The sequence below is a fragment of the Salmo salar genome, chromosome 19 (genome assembly GCF_965601325.2).
Source record: "Salmo salar chromosome 19, fSalSal1, whole genome shotgun sequence".
NCBI lineage: Eukaryota > Metazoa > Chordata > Actinopteri > Salmoniformes > Salmonidae > Salmo > Salmo salar.
The window spans coordinates 3,543,343-3,568,134 of NC_138309.1; the positions used below are offsets into that span (position 1 = coordinate 3,543,343).

The window sequence follows — 24,792 nt, forward strand, 5'->3', positions numbered from 1 at the left end:
AGACTGATCATTTCTTTGTAAGTGTGCAAACGTACAAAATCAGCAGGGGATCAAATACTTTTTTCCCCCACTGTACGTACATACATACATACATACATACATACATACATACATACTTACATACATGTACTATACATATATATATATATATATATATATATATATGTAATTAACTGATAATAAAAACATGTTGATATGAAAGAAATGAAGTTCATTACTTGTAATCATAGAAAAATAGAAAAATGTGAGAACTGAAAATAATTATAGCAGTAATTAAGTAGTAATGCTGCAGTAGGTAATACATGCAACATAATCCCCAAAACTAATTTACAGAGTTTGGGTCTAAATGGTTAAATGCACCTTTTAAACGCATTTCCACCGGGTTTCGTTGCTGATGGATTGTTTACAGATTAGATCAGCCATTCTCAACTGGTGGGTCGCAACCTACATTTGGGTCACAGGAGGTTGTGAATGGGTCGCAACTATCTGAGTTAATAAAAAAAAATCCTAATATAATGTAATTGCTACGTTTACTACCAATATAGCATAACAAATATATATTCAAATTGCATTTTGGCAACAACAACAAAACAATGTTCGCAATGTTCCCCAGAATGTCTGGATGATGTTCATCTAATCCAGTCAGGGCCGGCTCCAGGCATAAGCGATCGTTTCCGACCGAAAAGGAACTCAGTCGGGGTCTCAACTTACTGTTGAGAGTTCAAATAGTAGAATACACAAGGTGTAAGTTTGAAATGTGGTTGTGCATCAGACGTTTTTGTTTTGTTTTGTCAGTCACTGACAGTCACTCAATTAGCCATGTCAGCTAACAATTTTTAGATTAGATAAATGGCTAGATTAATTTACCAAACTTGTACCGGGCACTCAGGGCACATGCCCAGGGGCCCTAACCTCCAGGGGGCCCCCATTGATTTTGTTAAGGGTTAGACACACCGAGAAATCTGACTGTCGACTGTTCACTTTTGTTGTTAACATAGAACAGGTTTTCCTCCGATTTGCTTCGTTTAAACACTCCAGGCCACAAGGTGGCAGTCAGTGGTGGAAAAAGTACCCAATTGTCATACTTGAGTAAAAGTAAAGATACCTTAATGGAAAATGACTGAAGTGAAAGTCATCCAGTAAAATTGTACTTGAGTACAAGTCAAAAAGTATTTGGTTTAAAATATACTTCAGTATCAAAAGTAAACGTAATTACTAAAATATATTTAAGTATCAAAAGTAAAAGTATAAATAATTTAAAATTCATTATATTAAGCAAACCAGACAGCACCATTTTTAATTTTTTTTTTTAAATTTACGGATAGCCAGAGGCACACTCCAACATTCAGACATAATTTACAAACGAAGCATGTGTGTTTAGCGAGTCTGCCAGATCAGAGGCAGTAGGGATGACCAGGGATGTTCTGTTGATAAGTGTGTGAATTGGACAATTTTCCTGTCCTGCTAAGCATTCAAAATGTAATGAGTACTTTCAGGTGTTAAGGAAAATGTATGGAGTAAAAAATATATAGTAGTGAAGTAAAAGTAGTCAAAAATATAAAAAGTAAACTACAGATACCCCCAAAAAACGAATTAAGTAGTACTTTAAAGTATTTTTACTTAAGTACCTTACACCACTGGTGGCAGTAGCTTGTTTGGCTTGTGCCTGCTGTAGCTAATGTAAGCTAACTAGTAAGCTGTGCTAATGTTGTTGTAAGCTAGCTAGAATTTGTAGTGAACCTTTGTTGATACTAACCAGATGGCCACAACTAAATAACTAGCATAGCTAGCAACATTATATTTAAATAACAATGGATTTGTTTTTGAATGAAACAGCTGCCTGTTAGCTGTCAAGAGTCTGTGGAGTAACTGGCTAGCTATGTTGTGCTAGCAAGCAAACTGTCACTGGCAGTGTGGGATAGTGGAGAGTGAATTCAATTATTTCTTCATCATTTTGCTAGTTATGTAGCTTGGGAAAGCATTTAGTGTTGTGTGCATTGTGCTGGACTTACCACCCCATTCGTTTCATATGAAGTGTGTGTGACTGCCTGGCTCAGCTGGCAAGCTAAAGTTAACTATACTGAATGACTGTGCAAAGTTGCTGGATATTGGCAGGAGCTGGAACACGCTGTCATACACGTCGATCCAGAGCACTCAAATTGCCATCGATAAAATGCAATTGTGTTTGTTGTCCATAGCTAATGCCTGCCTGCCCATACCATAACCCCACTGCCACCATAGGGCACTCTGTTCACAACGTTGACATCTGCAAACCGCTCACCCACACAAAGCCATACACATGGTCTGCGGTTGTTAGGCTGGCTGGATGTACTGCCAAATTCTCTAAAATGACATTGGAGGCAGCTTATGGTAGAGATATTAACATGCAATAGCTCTGGTGGACATTCCTGAAAATAGCGTGCCAATTGCACTCTCCGTCAAAACATAGACATCTGTGGCATTGTGTTGTGTGACAACACAGAGCATTTTAAAGTGGCCTTTTATTGTCCCCAGCACAAGGTGCACCGGTGTAATGAGCATGCTGTTTAATCAGCGTCTTGATATGCCACAGCTGTCAGGTGGATAGATTAATTAGGCAAAGGAGAAATGTTCACTAACAGGGATGTAAATAAATGTGTGCACAGAATTTGAGAGAAATGGGATTTTTATGCGTATGGTACATTTCTGGGATCTTTTATTTCAGCTCATGAAACATGGTACGAACACTTTACATGTTGCGTTTATATTTTTGTTCAGTGTAGTTAGCAAACTAATGAGAAAAATTATTCTTAAAGCACAAAACTCGTCAGCTAGATGTAAAGACTTGCTCTAGAATTTGTTTAAAATTATTATGCAGATTTAATGTTTTAGTTAGCTAGAACAATTCTGATGAAAATTGTAAGCATTTATGAAAACAAAAATGTGTTTTTTGGTCTTAATTTAAGGTTAGGTTTAGGCATATGGTTAGCAGTGTGGTTAGGTTTAAAATCAGATTTTAAGAAGAGAAATTGTAGAAATATGCATGTTTTTAGACATAATTATGACCATGTGGCTGTGCTAACTTGTGACAGACGAAAAGTTCCCTCTTATCCTTTGTATTGTCACTTCTGTCGAACTCCCCCACATGGTGTCACGTCCTGACCAGTATAGGGGTTATTTGTGATTGTAGTTTGGTCAGGACGTGGCAGAGGGTATTTGTTTTATGTGGTTCGGGGTGGTGGTTTGTTTAGAAGAGTGTTTGATTTATTATTTCCGGATTTTGGGTTATGTTCTATGTTTTTGTATTTCTATGTTCTTTCTAGTTTAGTATTTCTATGTTTAGGTATTGGGTGTTGGACTCTCAATTGGAGGCAGGTGTTTCCTAGTTGCCTCTGATTGAGAGTCCTATAATTAGGTATGTGTTTGTGTTTGGAGTTTGTGGGAGATTGTTCTGTGTATAGCCTTGTGCCTTACCAGACTGTTATTCGGCATTGTGTTTTGTGTACGTGTTTATTTTGGTTTCCCTTCTTTTCCTTAATAAAGAAGATGAGTACATACGATCTCGCTGCGTATTGGTCCGACAATGATTTCTCTTTATCTTCTGATGAAGAAGTGTGTGACACATGGAGGTTCGTGCTCTCTGACTGGCTCAAAATCAAGTTCTCAGCCACTGACGAGAATTGCGATTCTACGAGTAGAAACGTCAGGTTTGTCGGTACCAGGTCTGTACACAGCAGAGATGTCTTTTGTTCTAGAAAGAGAAGGAACGGCCTCCTAATGTGTTAAGTACCTATCAGCAGTCAGATTTCTTTGTGTGTCTGTACCATTAGTCACTCTCACTCAGATATAATTATTAACATGGCATAAATCATGGAAATGCAGGAAATTTGCTTTAAAACAACAAATTATCTCTGCCTCGTAGAAAATATAATATACATATATTATATAAAATATAATATAATATAAAAAATAATATACTGTAGGCCTAAATGCTTAGGCGCACACATTCTTTCTGACTGTCTGCTCAGACTAACAGCCTCACCTGTTGTTCCTGTCAGTCAGACACGAGGTGTCAACCAATGAACCAAAGATGCGTGAGGGAGGGCCGAGCCAACTCACTCACAGTCACACACTTAGCAACCGAGGAGAGAGAGGAAGGACAGCTATGAAAACAACAGCTGGAAAATGATTCGGAAGCACAGTTGCATTTGGACGCATTTTAATAATGTAGACAATGTTAGAGCACAGTGTAGAATTTGCCAAAACAAAATCTCATATTAAGCCGGTTCTACGCACAACCTACACCGGCATATGCGAACTGTGCACCCAACTGTGAAGCTAGCTGTAGCGGAGCTTCGAGAAACTAGTGGGCCTGCTAGTGATAGTGGTGGAGCCAGTATCCACTCAGTCAAGTAGGCATACTCTGTGACCCACAGCAAAGCAGTCTCCTATGGACCAGTTTATGCCAAAGTCTATGTCTGTAGCAAAACAAGGCCAAATTGATATTGCATTGGCCTAAATGATTGCCACCGATTTCCAGCCATTTTCGATCATGCAGGACAGAGGTTTTAGAAATTATAGCAATAGTCTAAATCCTATGTACACAATTCCAAGCAGGAAAACCCTTTCAAAATCACTTATTCCACAACTGTACGAGAGCACACAGGCTTCAGTGCGGGAAAGAGTCCAAAAAGCTACTGCAGTTTGCCTTACCACTGACTGCTGGACATCAAGGGTAACCACTTCTTACATATCGGTAACATGTCACTTCATTGAAGATTTTTCGATGTCTAGCTGTCTTCTGGACTGCTTTGAGTTCAGCGACAGACACACCTCAGAGAACTTGGCAGAGGAACTGTTGAGAGTGGCCGAGAGGAAGTGGGAAAAGTGGTCTGTTGTGTTAGCAACAATACAGCTAACATAACCAAAGCCATGATCATTTTAAAATGGACCCATCATCCATGTCTTGCCCACACAATCAACCTGATTGTAAGAGATGCTCTGAAGGTGATGAAGCCCACTGTGGACAAAGTGAAGGCAGCTGTGTAGTACTTCCACAGGAGCACAGTAGGTGCTGAAACACTAAAGTCTACAAAATGCCCGAGCTGAGGCCTAAACAAGACTGCAGTACAAGGTGGAATTCAACATTTTATATGTTGAAGCAGTTTCTTGAGTCAAAAGATGCCATCATCTCAACCCTGGCCTTTGTCAATGCACCTGTTGATGCTCAGACCCAAGAGGAATGGGAGGTGGTGGAGGAGGTGTGCAGAGTCCTGGAACCCTTTGAGCAGGTCACTGTGGAGATCAGTGGAGAGAGGTACAGTAAGTAATTATTACTACATCATTATTTAATCCTGTATTATATATGTATATGAGCAGTAGATGAGAATGTAGTATCAGTAGAGAAAACATGAACCAGAACTGTGTGACAGCATTGCTGTGCGCTGCTGGTTATAACATGGCAATAAAGAAGAGAGAGAAAAGAGGGACCAGTTTAATGTTTTAAGTGGGATGCTGCAGTTTTGCACATTGTTATATATTTTTCTTTGATATGGAGCAATATTGTATTATTATGTTGTTCAGATTGTATTCGTTTTGAATTGCTACATTTAAATGCACTTTGTTTATATACATAAAAAAAAGTTATACTTTAAATGCACATGTGTAATAGCATCTTTCTTTTTTACATTTATTTCAATTTGTGGGATTGCTGCAGTTTTACACATTGTTATTTATTTTTCTTTGATATGGTGCAATATTCTATTTTGCTGTTCAGATTGTAATCCCTTTTGAATGGTAAGATTTATATAAAAATTATACTTTAAATGCAAATGTTTAATAGTATTATTTTTCATAACAAACCAATGCATTTTTAAATACATTGTGGTTAAGGTAGAGTAAGATTTCATTTAATAATTTAATTAGAATTGTTTTAACACCAATCAGAGTCAAACTATCGCAAACTGTTTGACTTGAAAAAATACAAAACATATATTTTTTAAAGAGCCATTCGGGAGCCAAAAGAGCCGGCCCTTTTTGGTGAGCTGGGCCGAACGAACCGGTTCACTGAAAAGAGCCGGAATGCCCATCACTACTTGGGACCCAAATTGAGCCAGTTTGTCTGGCGAGTTAAGAACAGCTGGATAAATCATCCAGGGATTTTGGAAACAACAACACCTACAATAAGTATAACGTAAGTAGTTTTATTTCACAATAAAAGGAAGTCCCGCCGTAAAACAGGGCATCAAAAAATTTGTTGATACTCATAACGTTCCTCTCCACGGAAATCTTTAGTAAAAGGCGAAAGATTTATGCGATCTGAAGAGAAACCAGAGTGTACTACCTTCAAGAAAGTAAAATTGGACAGGGATTCACGGACATGACATTCGCTGTAGCGGTAAAACTAATCTCGGCACCCAGAACCAAATCTCGTGCCCTGTTCAACGTGTCCAGTTATAACCATGCATTGCAGAGTATTAGGATAGTAGAAATATATTCCTGTTTTAAAATATGATAGTAAAGAAATAACATTATTTCACGTGAGGTGCATGATGGGTAACTTTATACGCACGCGCAGAATAATTTGCACTAGGGAATCTTGTTGGTAGGTGGCACTCTTGTGCTGATTTCGCCTTGCATTACATTAGATCCTGTCAGAGGTTCTGGTTAAACCATGTATAATCATTAAAAACCAGCTTCAGTTCGAAAGAGAAAAATGACAATGTAAAAAGTAGAAGAAATAAACAACAACAGTTTCTTCTGCAAAGAATAATAATCCCCATGAGAACTTGGAAAGTTTCGAATAATACATTTTGTTTCAAATATGTTTTATTAGAGCAGAGGTATAAATATATACAAATGTGAAATGAAATGAAATGTATGCATTCACTACTGCAAGTCGCTCTGGATAAGAGCATCTGCTAAATGACTAAAATGTAAATGTAAAATGTACATTTTGGTGTATGTGCTATTTACAAAAATTACAACAGACAAGAGTTTGACACATTTAAATAAAATGCATACATCAAAACTGTATTAAAAGTAAAAGAGAATGAAAATTCAAAAATAAAACAGATTTGAGACAAGGCGACAAAAATAAATAAAAATATCCTGGTTACCCCCATCCACAGTTAAGTACCCCTGATAGCCACCCATCCACACCCCACTTCTCATCCAAGAACTGAAAAATGCTGACGCCTTAACCCCCCTTCTATCCCACCCCCCGACTCCCGCATTCCCTCACCACACCGGGTTCCACTCCGATCAGCTTAAAACAAGTAGAAGCAGCTCCAGTGGGAACACTGGGCAACTGACGAGTGGAAAAACATTGCTTGGTTCGACGAATCCCGGTTCCTGTTGTGTCATGCTGATGGCAGAGTCAGGATTTGACGTAAGCAGCATGAGTCCATGGCCCCATCCTACCTGGTGTCAACGGTACAGGCTGGTGGCAGGGGTGTAATGGTGTGGGGAATGTTTTCCTGGCAAACGTTAGGTCCCTTAATACGAATCAAGCAACGCTTCCATAACCCTGAGAATTCAGGCTGTTCTGGAGGCAAAGGGGGGTACTTGATGGGTATACCTAATAAACTGGAAACTAAGTGTACAATAAGTAAGTCTAATCTAAAGATGACGTGTAGAAATGTGATAACAACTGAAAATAATTATAGCAGTAATTGAGTAGTAATGCTGCAGTTGGTAATATGTGCAACATAACCCCCAGAACTAATTTACAGCGTTTTGGCTCTATATGGTCAAATGCACCATCTTTTAAGAACAACTGGATTTAGATGACAGTCATCCAGACATTTTGTAAACAACACCACCTGGAATATATACAACGTTAAAGTTCTCTTTCACAATGAAAGGAAGCCCCCCATAAAGCATGGCATCAAACAATTAATTGATACTCATAATGTTCCTCTACACAGAAATCTTTAGTAAAAGGCGAACGATTTATGCAGTCTGAAGAGAAACCAGAATGTACCATCTGAAAAAGTAAAATTGGTAAGGGATTCACGGACATGACATTCGCTATAGCGGCAAAACTAATCTCGGCACACAGAACCAAATCTCATGCCCTGTTCAACGTGTCCACCCATAAGAATGCATTGCAGAATATTACGATAGTATAAATATATTCCTGTTTGAAAATATTACAGTAAAAATAGAAAATTATTTCACGTGAGGTACATGATGGATAACTTCCTACGAATGTGCAGAATAATTTGCACTAGCGAATCTTGTTGGTAGGTGGCACACTTGGGCTGATTTCACCTTGCATACATTTTATTTAAACATATATTACAATATGGATATACACAAATTACAACAGACAAGAGTTTGACAAATTTAAACAAAATGTATACTGCTAACCTGGGAACAGGCCTAGATCCCAGTCATTTGCGTGAAGAAAAGACAGAGGAAAAGAGGACGCTAATCGGACTGCCTTTTGAGAATCCGTAGGCGAGCGAGTAAACTCCCACTGACATCAATTCTAATTGCTAACATGCAATCATTGGAAAATAAAATTGATGACCAGCGATGTGCAACTAGAGTAAAAAAACCTCGACCACCTTTACTCCACACACAGAGATGAATACAAAGCTTTTGGACTACAGGAAAAGACGGGCCGAACAGGCCCCCATTAACATAAACGGGGCTGTAGTGGAGCGGGTCAAGAGTTTTAAGTTCCTTGGTGTCCACATCACCAACGATCTATCATGGTCCAAACACACCAAGATAGTCGTGAAGAGGGCACAACAAAACCTTTTCCCCCTCAGGAGACTGAAAAGATTTGGCATGGGTCCCCAGATCCTCAAAAAGTTCTACAGCTGCACCATCGAGAGCATCCTGACCGGTTGCATCACCGTCTGGTATGGCAACTGCTCGGTATCTGACCGTAAGGTGCTACAGAGGGTAGTGCGTACAGCCCAGTACATCACTGGGGCCAAGCTTCCTGCAATCCAGGACCTATATAATAGGCGGTGTCCCATAAAATTGTCAGAGACTCCAGTCACTCAAGTCATAGAGTTTTTTGTCTGCTACCGCACGGCAAGCGGTACCGGAGCACCAAGTCTAGGACCAAAAGGCTCCTTAACAGCTTCTGCCCCCAAGCCATAAGACTGCCGAACAATTAATCAAATGGCCACTCGACTCATTGATCCACCCCTCCCTCCATTAGTTTTTTATACTGAGTTGGTGGCAAGGTCTATAGTATCAATTTTATACATCAATTCAATTTAGGATTGAACCCTCTATTAATCTGAGCAAAGTACACAATTAATATCCACATAACTAGGCTACAACATAGCAGCAGAAGCCATGTTTACGGATATTTGTCACACATTATCTTTGTGTATGCTGTGCAGTGAGTACTTATGTTTTTCTGTTCTTGCCTGGTTAAAAATCATGTGATGTGGTCCTATTAGGTATTTAAAGGCCAAGTGCAGTTAAAAAACATGCTTTTCCTGTGTTTTATTTATATATATATATATATATATATTTCCACACTACTGAGGTTAGCATAATACTGTGAAATTGTAAAAATGATAATTCCCTTTTAGTGTAAGAGCTGTTTGAAAAAAAGCACCTGAAATTTCAGCCTGTTTTGGTGGGATGAAGTTGAGTAAATTAGTTAATAGACCAATAAGACAGTTCCAAACCACTCTGCCAATAACAGCTAGTTTCCTGTTTTCCCCACCCCAATCATAGACGGTCCTAGCAAAAATCTCTTTGCCAAGAAGCTACTTTTGTTTCTTTTTGACCATTTCATTTGAAAACAATCACAGTAAGGTACTTAATTGTTACCCAGAAATGATTTGATATTGAGATATAAACAGCTGCATTGGACCTTAATTAAAATGAAAGGTATTTGGAATTTAGTCATTAGGTTTAAGAGGCCCGAGGTGAGACACTCTACCTGTCCTAGTCTAGTAAGTGAAGGTAGCCCGGACACAGACATGAGCTCCTGAGTTTGGTGCAAGGCTGCGAGTTAGACTTGTCCTAACAGACCATAACACATCTGTGAAAGTGAGCAACAAGACACATTCCACAAGCTCTCAAGTAGTGAGATCACTTTAATAAAGGTCACAAAGATGGTCGGAAATGGCCGATGCTACAATGAGCAGGGGTACAACCAGACAGAAACATTGTACAGTATTCCATAACAAAACTGGCAAATACAGGCATCTCTGCTGTATACCATAAGGATGTCTTATAAGATCAAACGTCTGCTTTCCATTCTGGCTACGTAAATCACATGGTGCTGAAACTACAATTCCTGAGTCACTTAAAAACACTACCATCAAGGTGTCTTCAAATTATCACAATATTTTAGAAAAAAATTGTAATACTAATATGATGGAATTTAAGACTCCTTAATACTCTGTTCACATAGAAAACCACGTAGCAGCAGTATTCAAAATGGAACTTTGGAAAAAATACGGAATGTGTTCTTCATGATGATCATATATAGTTGGGTCATCATCATGACACAACAGTTTCACATTTTCAGTCAAATCTTTGTTTCTCACGTCTCTTCATGGTACAGTACATACAGTGTACAAAACATTAGGAACACCTTCCTAACATTGCGTAGCACCCACATTTGCCCTCAAAACAGCCTCAATTCACCAAGGCATGGACTCTACAAGGTGTCAAAAGCGTTCCACATGGATGCTTCCCACAGTTGTGTCAAGTTGGCTGGATGTCCGTTGCGTGGTGGACCATTCTTTATAAACACAGGAAACTGTTGAGCATGAAAAACCCAGCAGCGTTGCAGTTCTTGACACTCAAACTGGTGCGCCTGGCACCTACTGTTCAAAGGCACTTAAATATTTTCCCTTGCCCAGTCACCCTCTGAATGGCAAACATACACAATCCATTTCTCAATGCTTAAAAATTCTTCTTTAACCCTTCATCTACACTGATTGAAGTGGATTTAACTACAATAAGGGATCATAGCTTTCACCTGGTCAGTCTCATGGAAAGAGCAGATATTCCTAATGTTTTGTACACTGTGTAAAAATACATTACTGAACTGGGGTACACATGTAAACAGAAGTTGTTTAGGGCCTTGTTTTGTAATAGCTACATAAATGATAAACACAGCACCTTAAAACGTTACAACAATACGTGAGAAAACACGAGGCAATTCAGTTGAAAATTGGAGATGGCAGCTATTTTAGTAGAAATAGTCTATCTGGTCACAGTAAAACAAATAGAGAAATAGTTGCTTGACTTTTTACAATTCTGAACATGCAGATTAGTACTAGAAGTACTTCATAAAGATACAGAGAATAGCATGGTGATGGTTCAACACTAATTGTAATTTAAAGCGCAAGGTCCATGCAAATCAGGCTTTAGATTTTATACTCGTGCACATACACCCATTTTTTTCATACTTAATCTTTTTCTTCACACAGCAATTTAACACATTTTGCCATGGGGTGAAAAATACAAAAATGGGTAACCACACTGTAATAGCAAAGTTGGTGACAATTTGTGTTCCTTTGGGGATGGAAATGCATTCCAGCCTGCGCCTCAACCTAGGATGGTCTACTCGCCCTGTCCCAGAGAGGGGCATGGGAATCTTATTCTTTGATTGGCTCTGCTGTATCATTTAGTCATCAGTTCATACATATAGTCTTTGTCCTCTTAATATCAAAATAAGGCAAAGATTCTCACAGTATATTTTTGTCCCTGACAGTGGGATTTAAATCAGTTCTCCAGTGTCCCATTCTGCTGACCCCAGTGGCAGATGGTGGCATAGCATCATGCAGTTGAGTGAAGGTGCGGAAGGGCTGGACTCAGATCAGATGGCCTTGACATCCATGAGGTGGCGGTGCTGGGTTCCCTGCCTCTGGGCCTTGACGCCCTGCAGTCGGCGGCCGTGGAGGTTGAAGCGGGACCAGGCCAGTAGCTGCAGCAGGGCGCAGGAGATGGGCACAAACACCAGTAGGTAGAAACAGCCCTGGCGAAGTGGAACAGTGAAGCCTGCTTGGCCTGAGACAGGGGATGCCATCGCTGCCGCAGAGTCCTGTATGGAGTTTCTCTCAAAGATATCATAGCCTGGAAATAAAGAGAGATGTTGAGAATAAAGAACAGGCATGAATGCGTGGGAATCCGCCTAGAGAAGGTTAGTGAAATTAGTTTGATTCTAGTATCTCCTCCATTTTCGAGGAGCCTTTATTAAAACAGACTTTTGTACTTTTGCCCCTCTGCCAATTTATACCTGTGTAGACACACAGCAACCAGGTGCCGATGAGAGGAGCAAAGGTCTGGCCAGGCTTGGTTACCAGGGCCACCATACCGAAGAGTAGCGCTGACGCCGCCTGCTGGCGCTGGTTCACCACAAAGTCCTCATCCACCAGGTCTGTGATGACCAAGTTCAACAGCTTGCAGGTGCCCTCTGTAAACACCCGGTTACTTGGGGCGGGGGGGGGGAGAGAAGGAGCACAAGAGTATAAGCATATTTCAGAGCTGAAGTATTGTCAACACCGTTTCCAATTTTTCCTCAACGTCAGCAAGACAAAAGGAGCTGATAGGGGACTACTGGAAACGGAGGACCGAGCACACCCCCATTCACATCGACAGGGCTGTAGTGGAGCACGTTGAGAGCTTCAAGGAATTAACATGGTACACACACACGAAGTAGGCATGACAACACCTCTTTCTCCTCAGGAGGCTGAAAAGATTTAGCACTGACCCTCAGATCTTCAAAAAGTTCTACAGCTGCACCACTGAGAGCATCTTGACTGGCTAGATCATTGTTATGTATGGCAACTGCTTGGCATCCGACCGCAAGGCTCTGCAGAGGGTAGTGTGTACGGCCCAGTACATCACTGGGGCTGACCTCCCTGCCATCCAGTACCTCTATACCAGGCGATGTCAGAGGAAGGCCGTAAAAAAAAAAAAAAAAAGAGCCTCCAGTCACCCATAGACTGTTCTCTCTGCTACCGCACGACAAGCGCTACCGATGAACCAAGTCCGCAACCAACAAGACCCTGAACAGCTTCCACCCACAGCCATAAGACTGCTAAATACACGGAACAAAAATAGAAAAAAAACGCAACATGAAACAATTTCAAAGACTTTACTGAGTTACAGTTCACATGAGGAAATCAGTCAATTGAAATAAATGAATTAGGCCCTAATCTATGGACTTCACATGACTGGGAATACAGATATAAATCTGTTGCTCACAGATACCTTTAAAAAAAAAAGTAGGGTTGTGGATCAGACAAAAAGTCAGTATCTGGTGTGACCACCATTTGCCTTATACAGCATGACACATCTTTGCATAAAGTTGATAAGGCTGTTGATTGTGGCCTGTGGAATGTTGTCCCACTCCTCTTCAATGGCTGTACGTAGTTGCTGGATATTGGCGGGAACTGGAACCTGCTGTTGTACACGTCAATCCAGAGCATCCCAAACATGCTCAATTTGTGACATGTCTGGTGAGTATGCAGGCCATGGAAGAACTGGAACATATTCAGCTTTCAGGAATTGTGTACAGATCCTTGCAACATGGGGCCCTGCATTATCATGCTGAAACATGAAGTGATGGCGGCGGATGAATGGCATGACAATGGGCCTCAGGATCTTGTCACAGTAGCTCTATGCATCCAAATTGATAAAATGCAATTGTGTTCATTGTCTATAGCTTATGCCTGCCCATACCATAACCCCACAGCCACCACGAGGCACTCTGTTCACAATGTTGACGTCAGCAAACCACTTGCCCACACGGCGCCATACACAGTCTGCCATCTGCCCGGTACAGTTGAAACTGGGATTCATCTGAGAAGGACGACAAGCACGTAGATGAGCTTTTCTGAGACAGATTCTGACAGTTTTTACAGAAATTCTTCAGTTGTGCAAACCCACAGTTTCATCAGCTGTCCAGGTGGCTGGTCTCAGACGATCCCACAGGTGAAGCCGGATGTGGAGGTCCTGGGCTGGCGTGGTTACACGTGGTCTGCGGTTGTGAGGCCAGTTGGACATACAGCACTGCCAAATTCTCTAAAACAACATTGGAGGCGACTTATGGTAGAAAAGTAAATATTAAATTATCTGGCAATAGCTGGTGGACATTCCTGCAGTCAGCATGCCAATTGCAAGACACTGTGGCATTGTGTTGTGTGACAAAACTGCACATTTTTGTAATGATCATGCTCTTTAATCAGCTTCTTGATATGCCACACCTGTCAGGTGGATAGATTATCTTGGCAAAGGATAAATACTCACTAACAGGGATGTGAAAACATTTGTGTACAACATGAGAGAAATAAGCTTTTTAGTGCGTACGGAAAATTTTGTGGAGCTTTTATTTCAGCTTATGAAACTTTACATGTTGTGTTTATATTTGTGTTCAGTGTAGTTAACCGAATAGCTACCAGGACTATCTGCACTGACCCCCCCCCCCCGCACTAACTCGTTTAACTCATAACATACGCTGCTGCTTTTTATCCATCCTGTTGCCAAGTCACTTGGCCCATACCTGTATGTGTGTGTCTGCCTCAATTGCATCGTGCTCCTGCACATCGACTCGGTTCTGGTACACCGTGTATATAACCATGTTGTCATTGCTCATTGTGTATTTATTCCTTGTGTTATTAATCTTCATTGATTTGCTCAGCTTCGACATGTATTGTAAAAACACATGACACTGGGTCCTTGATATGAAAATAACTTTCATGACTTGAATACATGACCTTGATATGTAAAATGAAATACAAATGTGTTACTTATTAACATTTCTAGCAAACGATGTTAGTATCTTACATTAGCAGCTAGTGCACAGTATTCAATTGAATGAAAAAAGTGTGTGTGTGGGTTTGTGTGTGTGTCAGTACCTGGCGATGAAGATGCACAGCAGATAGACCTGGTCGGCCCCGGCCAACAGCATGGCCACACTGAGAGCCAGCTTGACGAGGAACAGCCAGCGGATGACCGTGTAGACCCCGTAACGCTGGCACAGGGTCAGGAAATACAGGTTGTTCAGGTGGGGTGCTATGTAGGAGATCCCTGTGAGGAGTTGTCAAGAGCAGCTGTTAGTGGACTGGGTAACACTTTATTTGGATAGTCTGTAGAACATCTACAGATGGATTATCTATCTACAGACTATGAGTCAAATTTCAACTAACCATCTACTGTACTAACCCTAACCTTAGCCCTTATCCTAATTCTAAACCTAATCTTAACAAGCAGTTGCTTATCGACTGATAGATTGTTGAAAGTATACAGATGGAAAATCCAGACTAACCAAATAAAAGTGTGACCGTGGACTGAAAAGCCACATTTATTAAATGTATGCAGACAAGTGATAAATTGTGTTTCCTCACATTCTAAGAACTAATCCTTCCATAAAATGTAAACAGACCAAAACGAATAGCCTAGTCCCAGATCCGTTTGTGCCATCTTGCCAACTCCTATGGTCATTGTCAGGCCAAACGTGACAATGGCCATAGAAATTGCCAAGACAGCACAATCAGATCTGGGACCAGTGTATGAAACTAAGCCCATTCTATACTTAAGGCCCTTCCCTTGTCATGGTGCATATATCTAAGCAGTACTCCTCTTACCCAGCAGAATGGAGCCGGTGGAGGCAGAGATGCTGTCAGAGAGGAGGTGCTCCAGGAACAGAGGGAAGAAGTTGTTGTTGAAGTGACAGTGAAACACCTGGACAAGGTTCATAGAGGCGAACCACATGAAGTTTCTGTGCTTGGAGAGCTGCCTTAGATACTCTCCTAGAGTGACTGGCTTCTCCTGCTGGGTCAGAGGGCTCTGGCCAATACTCAACCTGAGCGAGAGGGAAGGGGGGATTAGTGAAATGACAACTAGTGTAACATCAAACACACACACACACACACACGGGATTGAGTCTGTAACCTGAGCAGGTGTTGCTGTTTATCTACCTGCCCAACAGACTGAATAACTGTGTGCAAACTGTGCATCAATTCTATTTGCTCACATTTCAGTCTCTTTAAAATTCCCATTAGCAAGAAATATGCCTGGCTAAGGCTGGAATAGACACCACAGGAGTAGAAAGATTAAACGCCTGATTTGAGGCCATAAGGTGAGTTGTGGGAAGCAAACCAAGAATGGGTGTCGTTATTCAGTTACCACTTGCTTGTCAGTGCATAATGTAAACCAAGTGTTTCTCAAGTGCATACATGATGAATAATAATGTCACCTACTCTTTGAGTTTCAGCGCCTCGTCCTGTCTCAGGCACGCCTCCTTCTGAAAGCGGCCCTTCAACAGGCGCGACACGGCGGTGAAGCCCAGTGCCGAGACGGCCGCCAGCGCTACGCAGAACAGCCGGAACGAGTAGAAGTCACCCTTGTCCCAGACGCAGTAGGACAGGAAGACAGAGAGCGAGCCCAGGGCACTGAACAGAGAGCAGTGGAAGTTGAGGCGCGTGCGGTCGTAGGCCGACACGGCCAGGTCGGCCAGCAGGGCGTTGTGGTTGAGGTCCACCACGGTGAGGAAGCCGTCATACAGGCACAAGCACACCAGGAACTGGAGGCCCGGCCGCGCCCATGACACCCAGAAAGCCAGGAAGGAGAGGGCGAACAGGGGGCCATTCCTAGAGAGGGCAGCCAGCCGCTTTAGTACCACCTCTGGGCTGGAGATCTGGGGGCCAGATCTACGATAGAGGGGAGAGAGAAAAAAAGTATAGTGCAATGGTAAAGAAACTTCTACCCCTTTTCACTAACTGTGCTATCCAACTATGCTTTCAAGACAGTGTGAAAAAGAGAGAGAGAGACGAAGAGATTGAAAAGAGAGAGAGAGAGGTGCACCATTGATTTGAGAAAACGATGGAAAGAGAACGTCTTACTGTGGGGAGCTGAGGAAGGAGCGGTCACTCAGCCAGCCGAAGAGAGGGTCGTTTAAGCTGTTCCATATCAGGAACACTGTCTGTGTGGGACAGAGAGTCAGTGGTGGAGGAGTTAGTATAACAGTACGGTTAAGCATCCTAACCCAGAAAAAAGCCAGGGTATCAGTCTTTCTGCTTTATCCAACACCTGTGTCATTGTCTAAAGCAGAAAGCGTCCAAACCACAAATATTATAATAATCCATTGAAGGCAGGAACTGTCACTCACCTCGCCGACCCAAAAGGAGAGCTTGTCGATCTTATAAACGGAGACAAAGGTCTCCACGTAGTAGAGCAGGAAGACGTTGTGCAGGATGGAGACAAACAGGGACAGGGAGCCGTAGAGGACCGCAGTGGGGACACCAGTGGAGACAGCAAGCCTGCAGTCACAGACCCTACTGCCCATTCTTCTCACTCAGTCTCTCTGCTGTTCCGTTCCCCGCCGCCACACCCCACCACACTCATCAAGTCATCCCACAGACCAGGGGGCTGGGGCTAGGGGCACCAACGTACCCACTCCTACCAGAGCAAACAAGAAACATGTCAACAACCATTTGGAGGGCAGACTAAATGTGGATGTGTGAAGTGTGAGGTGGGTTAGGCTAATGTACAGTGTGGGAGAAGAGCCAGCTTTAGCGAATAGACAAAGGAGCAAGAGTAACACAGCTTACTTACAGTGCATTCGGAAAGTATTCAGACCCCACATTTTGTTACATTACAGCCTTATTCTCAAATTGATTAAATAAAAACATTTCCTCATCAATCTACATACAATACCCCAAAATGACAAAGCAAAAACAGTTTTGAAAAGTTTGCCAATTTATTAAAAAAACAGAAATACCTTATTTATTTCAAGAGTATTCAGAACCTTTGCTATTAGACTCGAAATTGAGCTTAGGTGCATCCTGTTTCCATTGATCGGATCATCCTTGAGATGTTTTTACAACTTTACTGGAGTTCACCTGTGGTAAATTCAAATTGATTGGACATTATTTGGAAAGGCACACACCTGTCTATATAAGGTCCCACAGTTGACGGTTCATGTCAGAGCAAAAACTAAGCCATGAGGTCGAAGGAATTGTCCGTAGAGCTCCAAGACAGGATTGTGTCGAGGCACAGATCAGGGGAAGGCTACCAAAAATGTCTGCAGCATTGACGGTCCCCAAGAACACAGAGGCCTCCATCATTCTTAAAATGTAAGAAGTTTGGACTCTCAGACCATGAGAAACAAGATTCTCTGGTCTGATGTAACCAAGATTGAACTCTTTGGCCTGAATGCCAAGCGTCACCTCTGGTGGAAACCTGGCACCATCCCTACGGTGAAGCATGGTGGTGGCAGTATCATGCGGTGGGGATGTTTTCAGGGACTACGAGACTAGGCAGGTTTGAGGCAAAGACAAACGGACCAAAGTACGTCCAACCAGCTTCACAACAGCAGACCACGTGTAACCACGCCAGCCCAGGACCTCCACATCTGGCTTCTTCAACTGCGGGATTGTCTGAGGGGTGCTGAGGCATATTTCTGTCTGTAATAATGCCCTTTTGTGGGGGAAAACATTCTGATTGGCTGGGCCTGGCTCCCCTATGCCCTCCCAGGCCCACCCATGGCTGTGCCTTTGCCCAGTCATGTGAAATCCACAGATTAGGGCCTAATTATTTTATTTCAGACTGATTTCCTTATATGAACTGTAACTCAGTAAAATCTTTGAAATTGTTGCATGTAGGGTTGCAAAGGTTTGGAAACTTTCCGGTAAATTTCTGGAATTTTTCTGGAAAGTTTCCATGGGAAGTTAACTTCTTATGGGCAGGTGGGACGGTAGCGTCCCACCTGGCCAACATCCAGTGAAATTGCAGAACGCGAATTTCAAATTACAGAAATATAAATATTTAACATTCATGAAAATACAAATACAGTGAGGGAAAAAAGTATTTGATCCCCTGCTGATTTTGTACGTTTGCCCACTGACAAAGAAAGGATCAGTCTATAATTTGAATGGTAGGTTTATTTGAACAGTGAGAGACAGAATAACAAAAAAAATCCAGAAAAACGCATGTCAAAAATGTATTTGCATTTTAATGAGGGAAATAAGGGCCATGGGATCTTTAATGACCTCAGAAAGTCAGGACACCCATTTAACATTCCATCCGAAAGACGGCACCCTACACAGGGCAGTGCCCTGGGGCATTGGGATATTTTTTAGACCAGAGGACCAGAGTTCTCCTACTGGCCCTCCAACACCACTTCCAGCAGCATCTGGTCTCCCATCCAGGGACTGACCAGGACCAACCCTGCTTAGCTTCAGAAGCAAGCCAGCAGTGGGATGCAAGGTGGTATGCTGCTGGTTAGGTATGTGAAGGGTCATCAAGTTATAGCAGCAATCTACCTCACCAAGCAAAGTGAGAAGAATAAGAGCACCACATTGAAGCTGCCCAGCAACACCTGTTGGGGTGATGTTGTCATCATGTTTAACAGTCTCCTGGAGGGGAAGGAGTCTCTCCAATAAATGGCCATATCACAGTCTGCCGATATGGACAAGAGGATCCTCCTGGATGATGTATTTTGGGGGAGAGTGGTAAGCAGCCTGAAACCTATAGCAGTAGACATTGCACGGATTGAGGGAGAAAATGCCATCCTGTCTGATGTTCAGACTCTGCTTGCAGATGTAAGAGAAGAAATACATACTGCCCACTTCACCTGAAAGCAGAGGAAACTGCAGTTCTGAAATACATCAAAAAGCGTGAAGACTTCTGCCTGAAGCCCATACACGCCACAGCGTACATGTTGGACCCCAAATATGCTGGCAAGAGCATCCTGTCTGGTGTAGAGATCAACAAGGCCTATGGTGCAATCCCTGTGTCTCACCACCTCGGCCTGGATGAGGGCACTAAGCCCAAACCAGATGTGATGGCATATTGCTGCGGTAGCCATGCTGGTTAAGTGTGCCTTGGATTCATAATTAAATCACAGACAGTGTCACCAGCAAAACACCATAACACCTCCTCCTTCAAGCTTTACGGTGGGAAATACACATTCGGGGATGATCCGTTCACCCACATCACATCTCACAAAGACATGGTGGTTAGAACCCAAAAATCACAAATTTCGATTCCAGACCAAAGGACACATTTCCACCGGTCTCCTTCCACAGTCTCCTCTGAACAGTTGATGTTGAGATGTGTCTGTTACTTGAACTCTGTGAAGCATTTATTTGGGCTGAAATTTCTGAGGCTGGTAACTCTGCTGCACAGGATAAGTTCATTAGAGGTAACTCTGGGTCTTCCATTCCTGTTGCGGTCCTCATGACAGCCAGTTTCATCATAGCGCTTGATGGTTTTTGCGACTGCACTTGAAGACATTTTCCGTATTGACTGACCTTAGTCTAAAAATAATGATGGACTGTCGTTTCTCTTTGCTTATTTGAGCTGTTCTTGCCATAATATGGACTATCTTCTGTATACCCCCCCCCCCATCTTTGTCACAACACAAGTGATTGGCTCAAACACATTAAGAAGGAAAGAAATTCCTCAAATTAACTTTTAAGAAGGCACACCTGTTAATTGAAATGCATTCCAGGTGACTACCTCATGAAGCTGGTTGAGAGAAAGCCAAGAGTGGGCAAAGCTGTCATCAAGGCAAAGAGTGGCTATTTGAAGAATCTCAAATATAAAATACATTTACATTTGTTTAACACTTTTTTGGTTACTACATGATTCCATATGTGTTATTTCATATTTGTGATGTCTTTACTATTATTCTACAATGTAGAAAATAGTAAAAATAAAGAAAAACCCTTGAATGAGTAGGTGTTCTAAAACTTTTGACCGGTAGTGTACACGTTAATGTAAAAGTTTGTTTGTTATCCAATACGCGATACACAGTTGAAGTCGGAAGTTTACATACACCTTAGCCAAATACATTTAAACTCAGTTTTTCACAATTCCTGACATTTAATCCTAACTGTCATAGGATCACCACTTTATTTTAAGAATGTGAAATGTCAGAATAATAGTAGAGAGAATTATTCATTTCAGATTTTATTTCTTTCATCACATTCCCAGTGGGTCAGAAGTTTACAAACACTCAATTAGTATTTGGTAGCATTGCCTTTAAATTGTTTAACTTGGGTCAAACGTTTCGGGTAGCCTTCCACAAGCTTCCCACAATAAGTTGGGTGAATTTTGGCCCATTCCTCCTGACAGAGCTGGTGTAACTGAATCAGGTTTGTAGGCCTTCTTGCTCGCACACACTTTATTAGTTCTGCCCACACATTTTCTATAGGATGAGGTCAGGGCTTTGTGATGGCCACTCCAATACCTTGACTTTGTTGTCCTTAAGCCATTTTGCCACAAGTTTGGAAGTATGCTTGGGGTCATTGTCCATTTGGAAGACCCATTTGCTACCAGCTTTAACTTCCTGACTGATGTCTTGATGTTGCTTCAATATATCCACATCATTTTCCCTCCCTCATGATGCCATCTATTTTGTCATGATGCAATCTATTTTGTGAAGGGCACCAGTCCCTTCTGCAGCAAAGCACCCCCACAACATGATGCTTCCATCCCCATGCTTCACGGTTGGGATGGTGTTCTTTGGCCTGCAAGCCTCCCCCTTTTTCCTCCAAACATAATGATGGTCATTATGGCCAGACAGTTATCTTTTTGTTTCATCAGACCAGAGGACATTTCTCCAGAATGTACAATCTTTGTCCCATGTGCAGTTGCAAAACGTAGCCTGGCTTTTTTATGACGGTTTTGGAGCAGTGGCTTCTTCCTTGCTGAGCAGCCTTTCAGGTTATGTCGATATAGGACTCATTGTACTGTGGATATAGATACATTTGTACCTGTTTCCTCCAGCATCTTCACAAGGTCCTTTGCTGTTGTTCTGGGATTGATTTGCACTTTTCGGACCAAAGTACATTCATCTCTAGGAGACAGAACGCATCTCCTTCCTGAGCGATATGACAGCTGCGTGGTCCCATGGTGTTTATACTTGCGTATTATTGTTTGTACAGATGAACGTGGTACCTTCAGGAGTTTGGAAATTGCTCCCAAGGATGAACCAGCCTTGTGGAGGTCTACAATTTTTTTTTCTGAGGTCTTGGCTGAGTTCTTTTGATTTTCCCATGATGTCAAGCAAAGAGGCACTGAGTTTGAAGGTAGGCCTTGAAATACATCCACAGGTACACCTCCAATTGACTCAAGATGCATGCCTCGAAGCTTAGCCTGCATCACGGCCAAGCGTGGCCGTCCGGGTAAACCGCCCCCGAGTGACGGAGTGTACTGTCTGTCGTGGAACCTGTGTCTGCCGAGAGCCTCCGCTTGCACAAGGCACGGGAGGGTGCGAGACTCCCCTAGTGTATGTAAACTTCCGACTTCAACTGTAGTACACATCATTTGAATTATGAATACTCCTACTGTATTCATTAAGTGAGAGTGAAGTTATGAGCAGTAGCTGAGCCTTAGGTTGTGTCTTAAATGGCACCCAATTCCTTACATAGGGTCAAAAGTAGTGCACTCTATTGGGAATAGGGACCCATTTAGGATGCAGACTTAGTTAATCATGAGTCTCCTCTGACCTAGTAACAGCTGGGTGACAGGACGGTGTAATCCTATCCTCCGATTATTGTGATTTTGGGTTCTGTCTTTCATGATACTAACTCCACCTCACTGTCCTCAGAAAAGATTTGGCTGGCCACCTTTACACAGGACGTGAGCCACAATGGAAAAGGCAATGAATCGCTTGATGCTCACATTCTAGCTTTTGGTATTTTCTTGTTCTATGGTTGGTTCTGAGGCACACTAAGGTGTAGCCTTGCTTTGTTCTGTGTCAATCAAGGAAAGGAGCCTAAGTTCGATAGAGTTATGTTATGTTGAATCACTTCAGCAAATAATTCTATAATCTGTTATTTGTCAACTGGGTGGAGCGAGTCTGAAAAGCATTGGTTCGAAAGCTTAAGAATGTATTTTTCCAGTCTTTTGTGGACTGGTGGGTTTACTACTACTGCTGTCGTTTTGACATCTGAAGTGAAGCATAGAGGTTCCCCGCTATGATCCAGCATGATTCAGCCTTCAGAACACAAGTCTCACATGTGGCGTCCAATGGAATCTTTTTTGTGTTAATAATGCCTGGGCTCTGGCTCCACACCTGCCTGTTAGCTGCTACACCACACAAGCCATGGCCCTGTCCCAGCATTACCCATTTCATTTTTTCTCCAACAGGTTCTCAGCAGAGAAATTGCATACAGAGTTCTGATCAGGCCAAATGTCAACAAATAGGCCTACGAGTAGAGCAAATGCGAGCTGTGTCTGGTCCCATCAGATCCATGCAGTGGAGCGGAACGACTCGCTTCTCCGCACTGTATTGTATCACATCTCACAATGTGATTCCCATCTCACTCATCTCAGCTCATTTAATCTTCTGGGAACAGGTAGCAAAGTAGTTTGTGTACAGTATAGTGCTGTACACCTCTAACTAGGGCCAACTCTAGTTATAGTGTATGCTAGGGCAGCTCTCTCACCTGCCTGCTAAGACTGGAGAGGCTTCTTGGCAGAGAGAGCAGGGGGGCTGGCAGAGGGCTGTGCACTTGTTGTGTACTCTACTCTACACAGCTAGTTCGTCACATACATACTGTGAAAGAGCGTGGGACTGTGGTCTGATACTTGATCTCTGGGGCTGGGCTGATGAGCAAATAGACCTCTGGGAATAGGCAGCCAAGTGTTCTCTCCCACTCCCATTGTTCGGCCCCACTTCCGAGCCACACACACACACACACACACACACACACACACACACACGTTCCTAATGAAAGCTGCTATAACAATACTGTGTGGCTTACAGGAATTAGATGCAGTAAAGGGAGCTATTGCTATTACACACACACACATACACATACATACATACATATAAATCTAATCACCTAGTGAGACAGCTATACACATATAGATCGCTAGCTAGCTACAAAATATATAGTTGCGGCCAGGTATCAGATTTGTCCAGTCGTTCTACAGGTTAGATAGCTACCGTTAGCTGTATTCGCTGCATCAGCTGTCGTCAAGACGTACAAAGACAGGTCGACAGCTGGTAGCTAGCGTAGGCTAACCACTAAACCAGCCGGTTAACAAGCTAGACCTGTGGTTAGACCAATCACCTAACAAAATGGAACATGTACTTACCATTATCGTTAAATGAAGCATCGGAAACTAATTGGAAACCTTTCTAATCAATACAAGCCACAGTTGACGTCCCATTAGTACACGTCACAACAAACAGCTATAATCAGCCACGCCCTCTGGGCTGATCACAAACAGGGCTTTCCCAAGAGAGGAAGGGGCTAGGGAGAGGGTTTACTCCGCCCGAAATGTCTCCGCCTTAAGCATGTTCAGAGTTGTCTATGGGGAAGATTGAGTGTGTTGAATTGAGTCAAGATACAACGAATTGCTATTTTGATACGTGAGGTTTATTTTATATCATAGATGTTTCGCAATGCTAAGGTTATCAGTACGAGTGTACTGATATAAGTGTGATGCACGTGACATCCCGGAAATTTTGCGAAAACCGCTTAATATCGGAGCTGCACTTCCGAACCTCCTGCCAAATGTATGACCATAGAGACACACATTTCCCTCAGATTACACAGACCCACAAATAATTCGAAAACAAATCACATTTTGATAAACTCCCATATCTACTGGGTGAAATAACACAGTGTGCAATCACAGCAGCAAGATTTGTGACCTGTTGCCAAAAGGGCAACCAGTGGAGGACAAACAGCATTGTAAATACAACCTATATTTATGTTTATTTATTTTCCATTTTGTACTTTAACTATTTGCACATCATTACAACACTGTATGTATACATTATATGACATTTTAAAAAATGTCTTTATTCTCTTGGAACTTTTGTGAGTGTAATGTTTACTGTTTATTTCATAT

General features: G+C 42.2%; 1 protein-coding gene and 2 non-coding genes across 3 annotated transcripts; all 3 read right to left on the reverse strand.

The window, feature by feature from the left end:
- Positions 1-6,201: 6,201 nt before the first annotated feature.
- LOC123729075 (U5 spliceosomal RNA) lies at positions 6,202-6,317 on the reverse strand. Its single transcript, XR_006760853.2, has one exon. It is a non-coding gene; the product is annotated as a U5 spliceosomal RNA (small nuclear RNA).
- Positions 6,318-7,846: 1,529 nt separating this feature from the next.
- Positions 7,847-7,961, reverse strand: LOC123729056 (U5 spliceosomal RNA). Its single transcript, XR_006760840.1, has one exon. It is a non-coding gene; the product is annotated as a U5 spliceosomal RNA (small nuclear RNA).
- A 2,076-nt stretch (positions 7,962-10,037) lies between these two features.
- LOC106578307 (solute carrier family 68 member 1) lies at positions 10,038-24,232 on the reverse strand. The gene is made up of 8 exons (XM_014156989.3): positions 24,031-24,232; positions 17,087-17,376; positions 16,821-16,900; positions 16,179-16,628; positions 15,564-15,781; positions 14,835-15,006; positions 12,212-12,405; positions 10,038-12,048 (listed from the first exon to the last, which is right to left on the reverse strand). Exons 2-8 carry the CDS (start codon positions 17,261-17,263, stop codon positions 11,792-11,794), a joined length of 1,548 nt encoding a protein of 515 aa, XP_014012464.2. The 5' UTR covers positions 17,264-17,376; positions 24,031-24,232; the 3' UTR covers positions 10,038-11,791.
- Between the last annotated feature and the right edge of the window lie 560 nt (positions 24,233-24,792).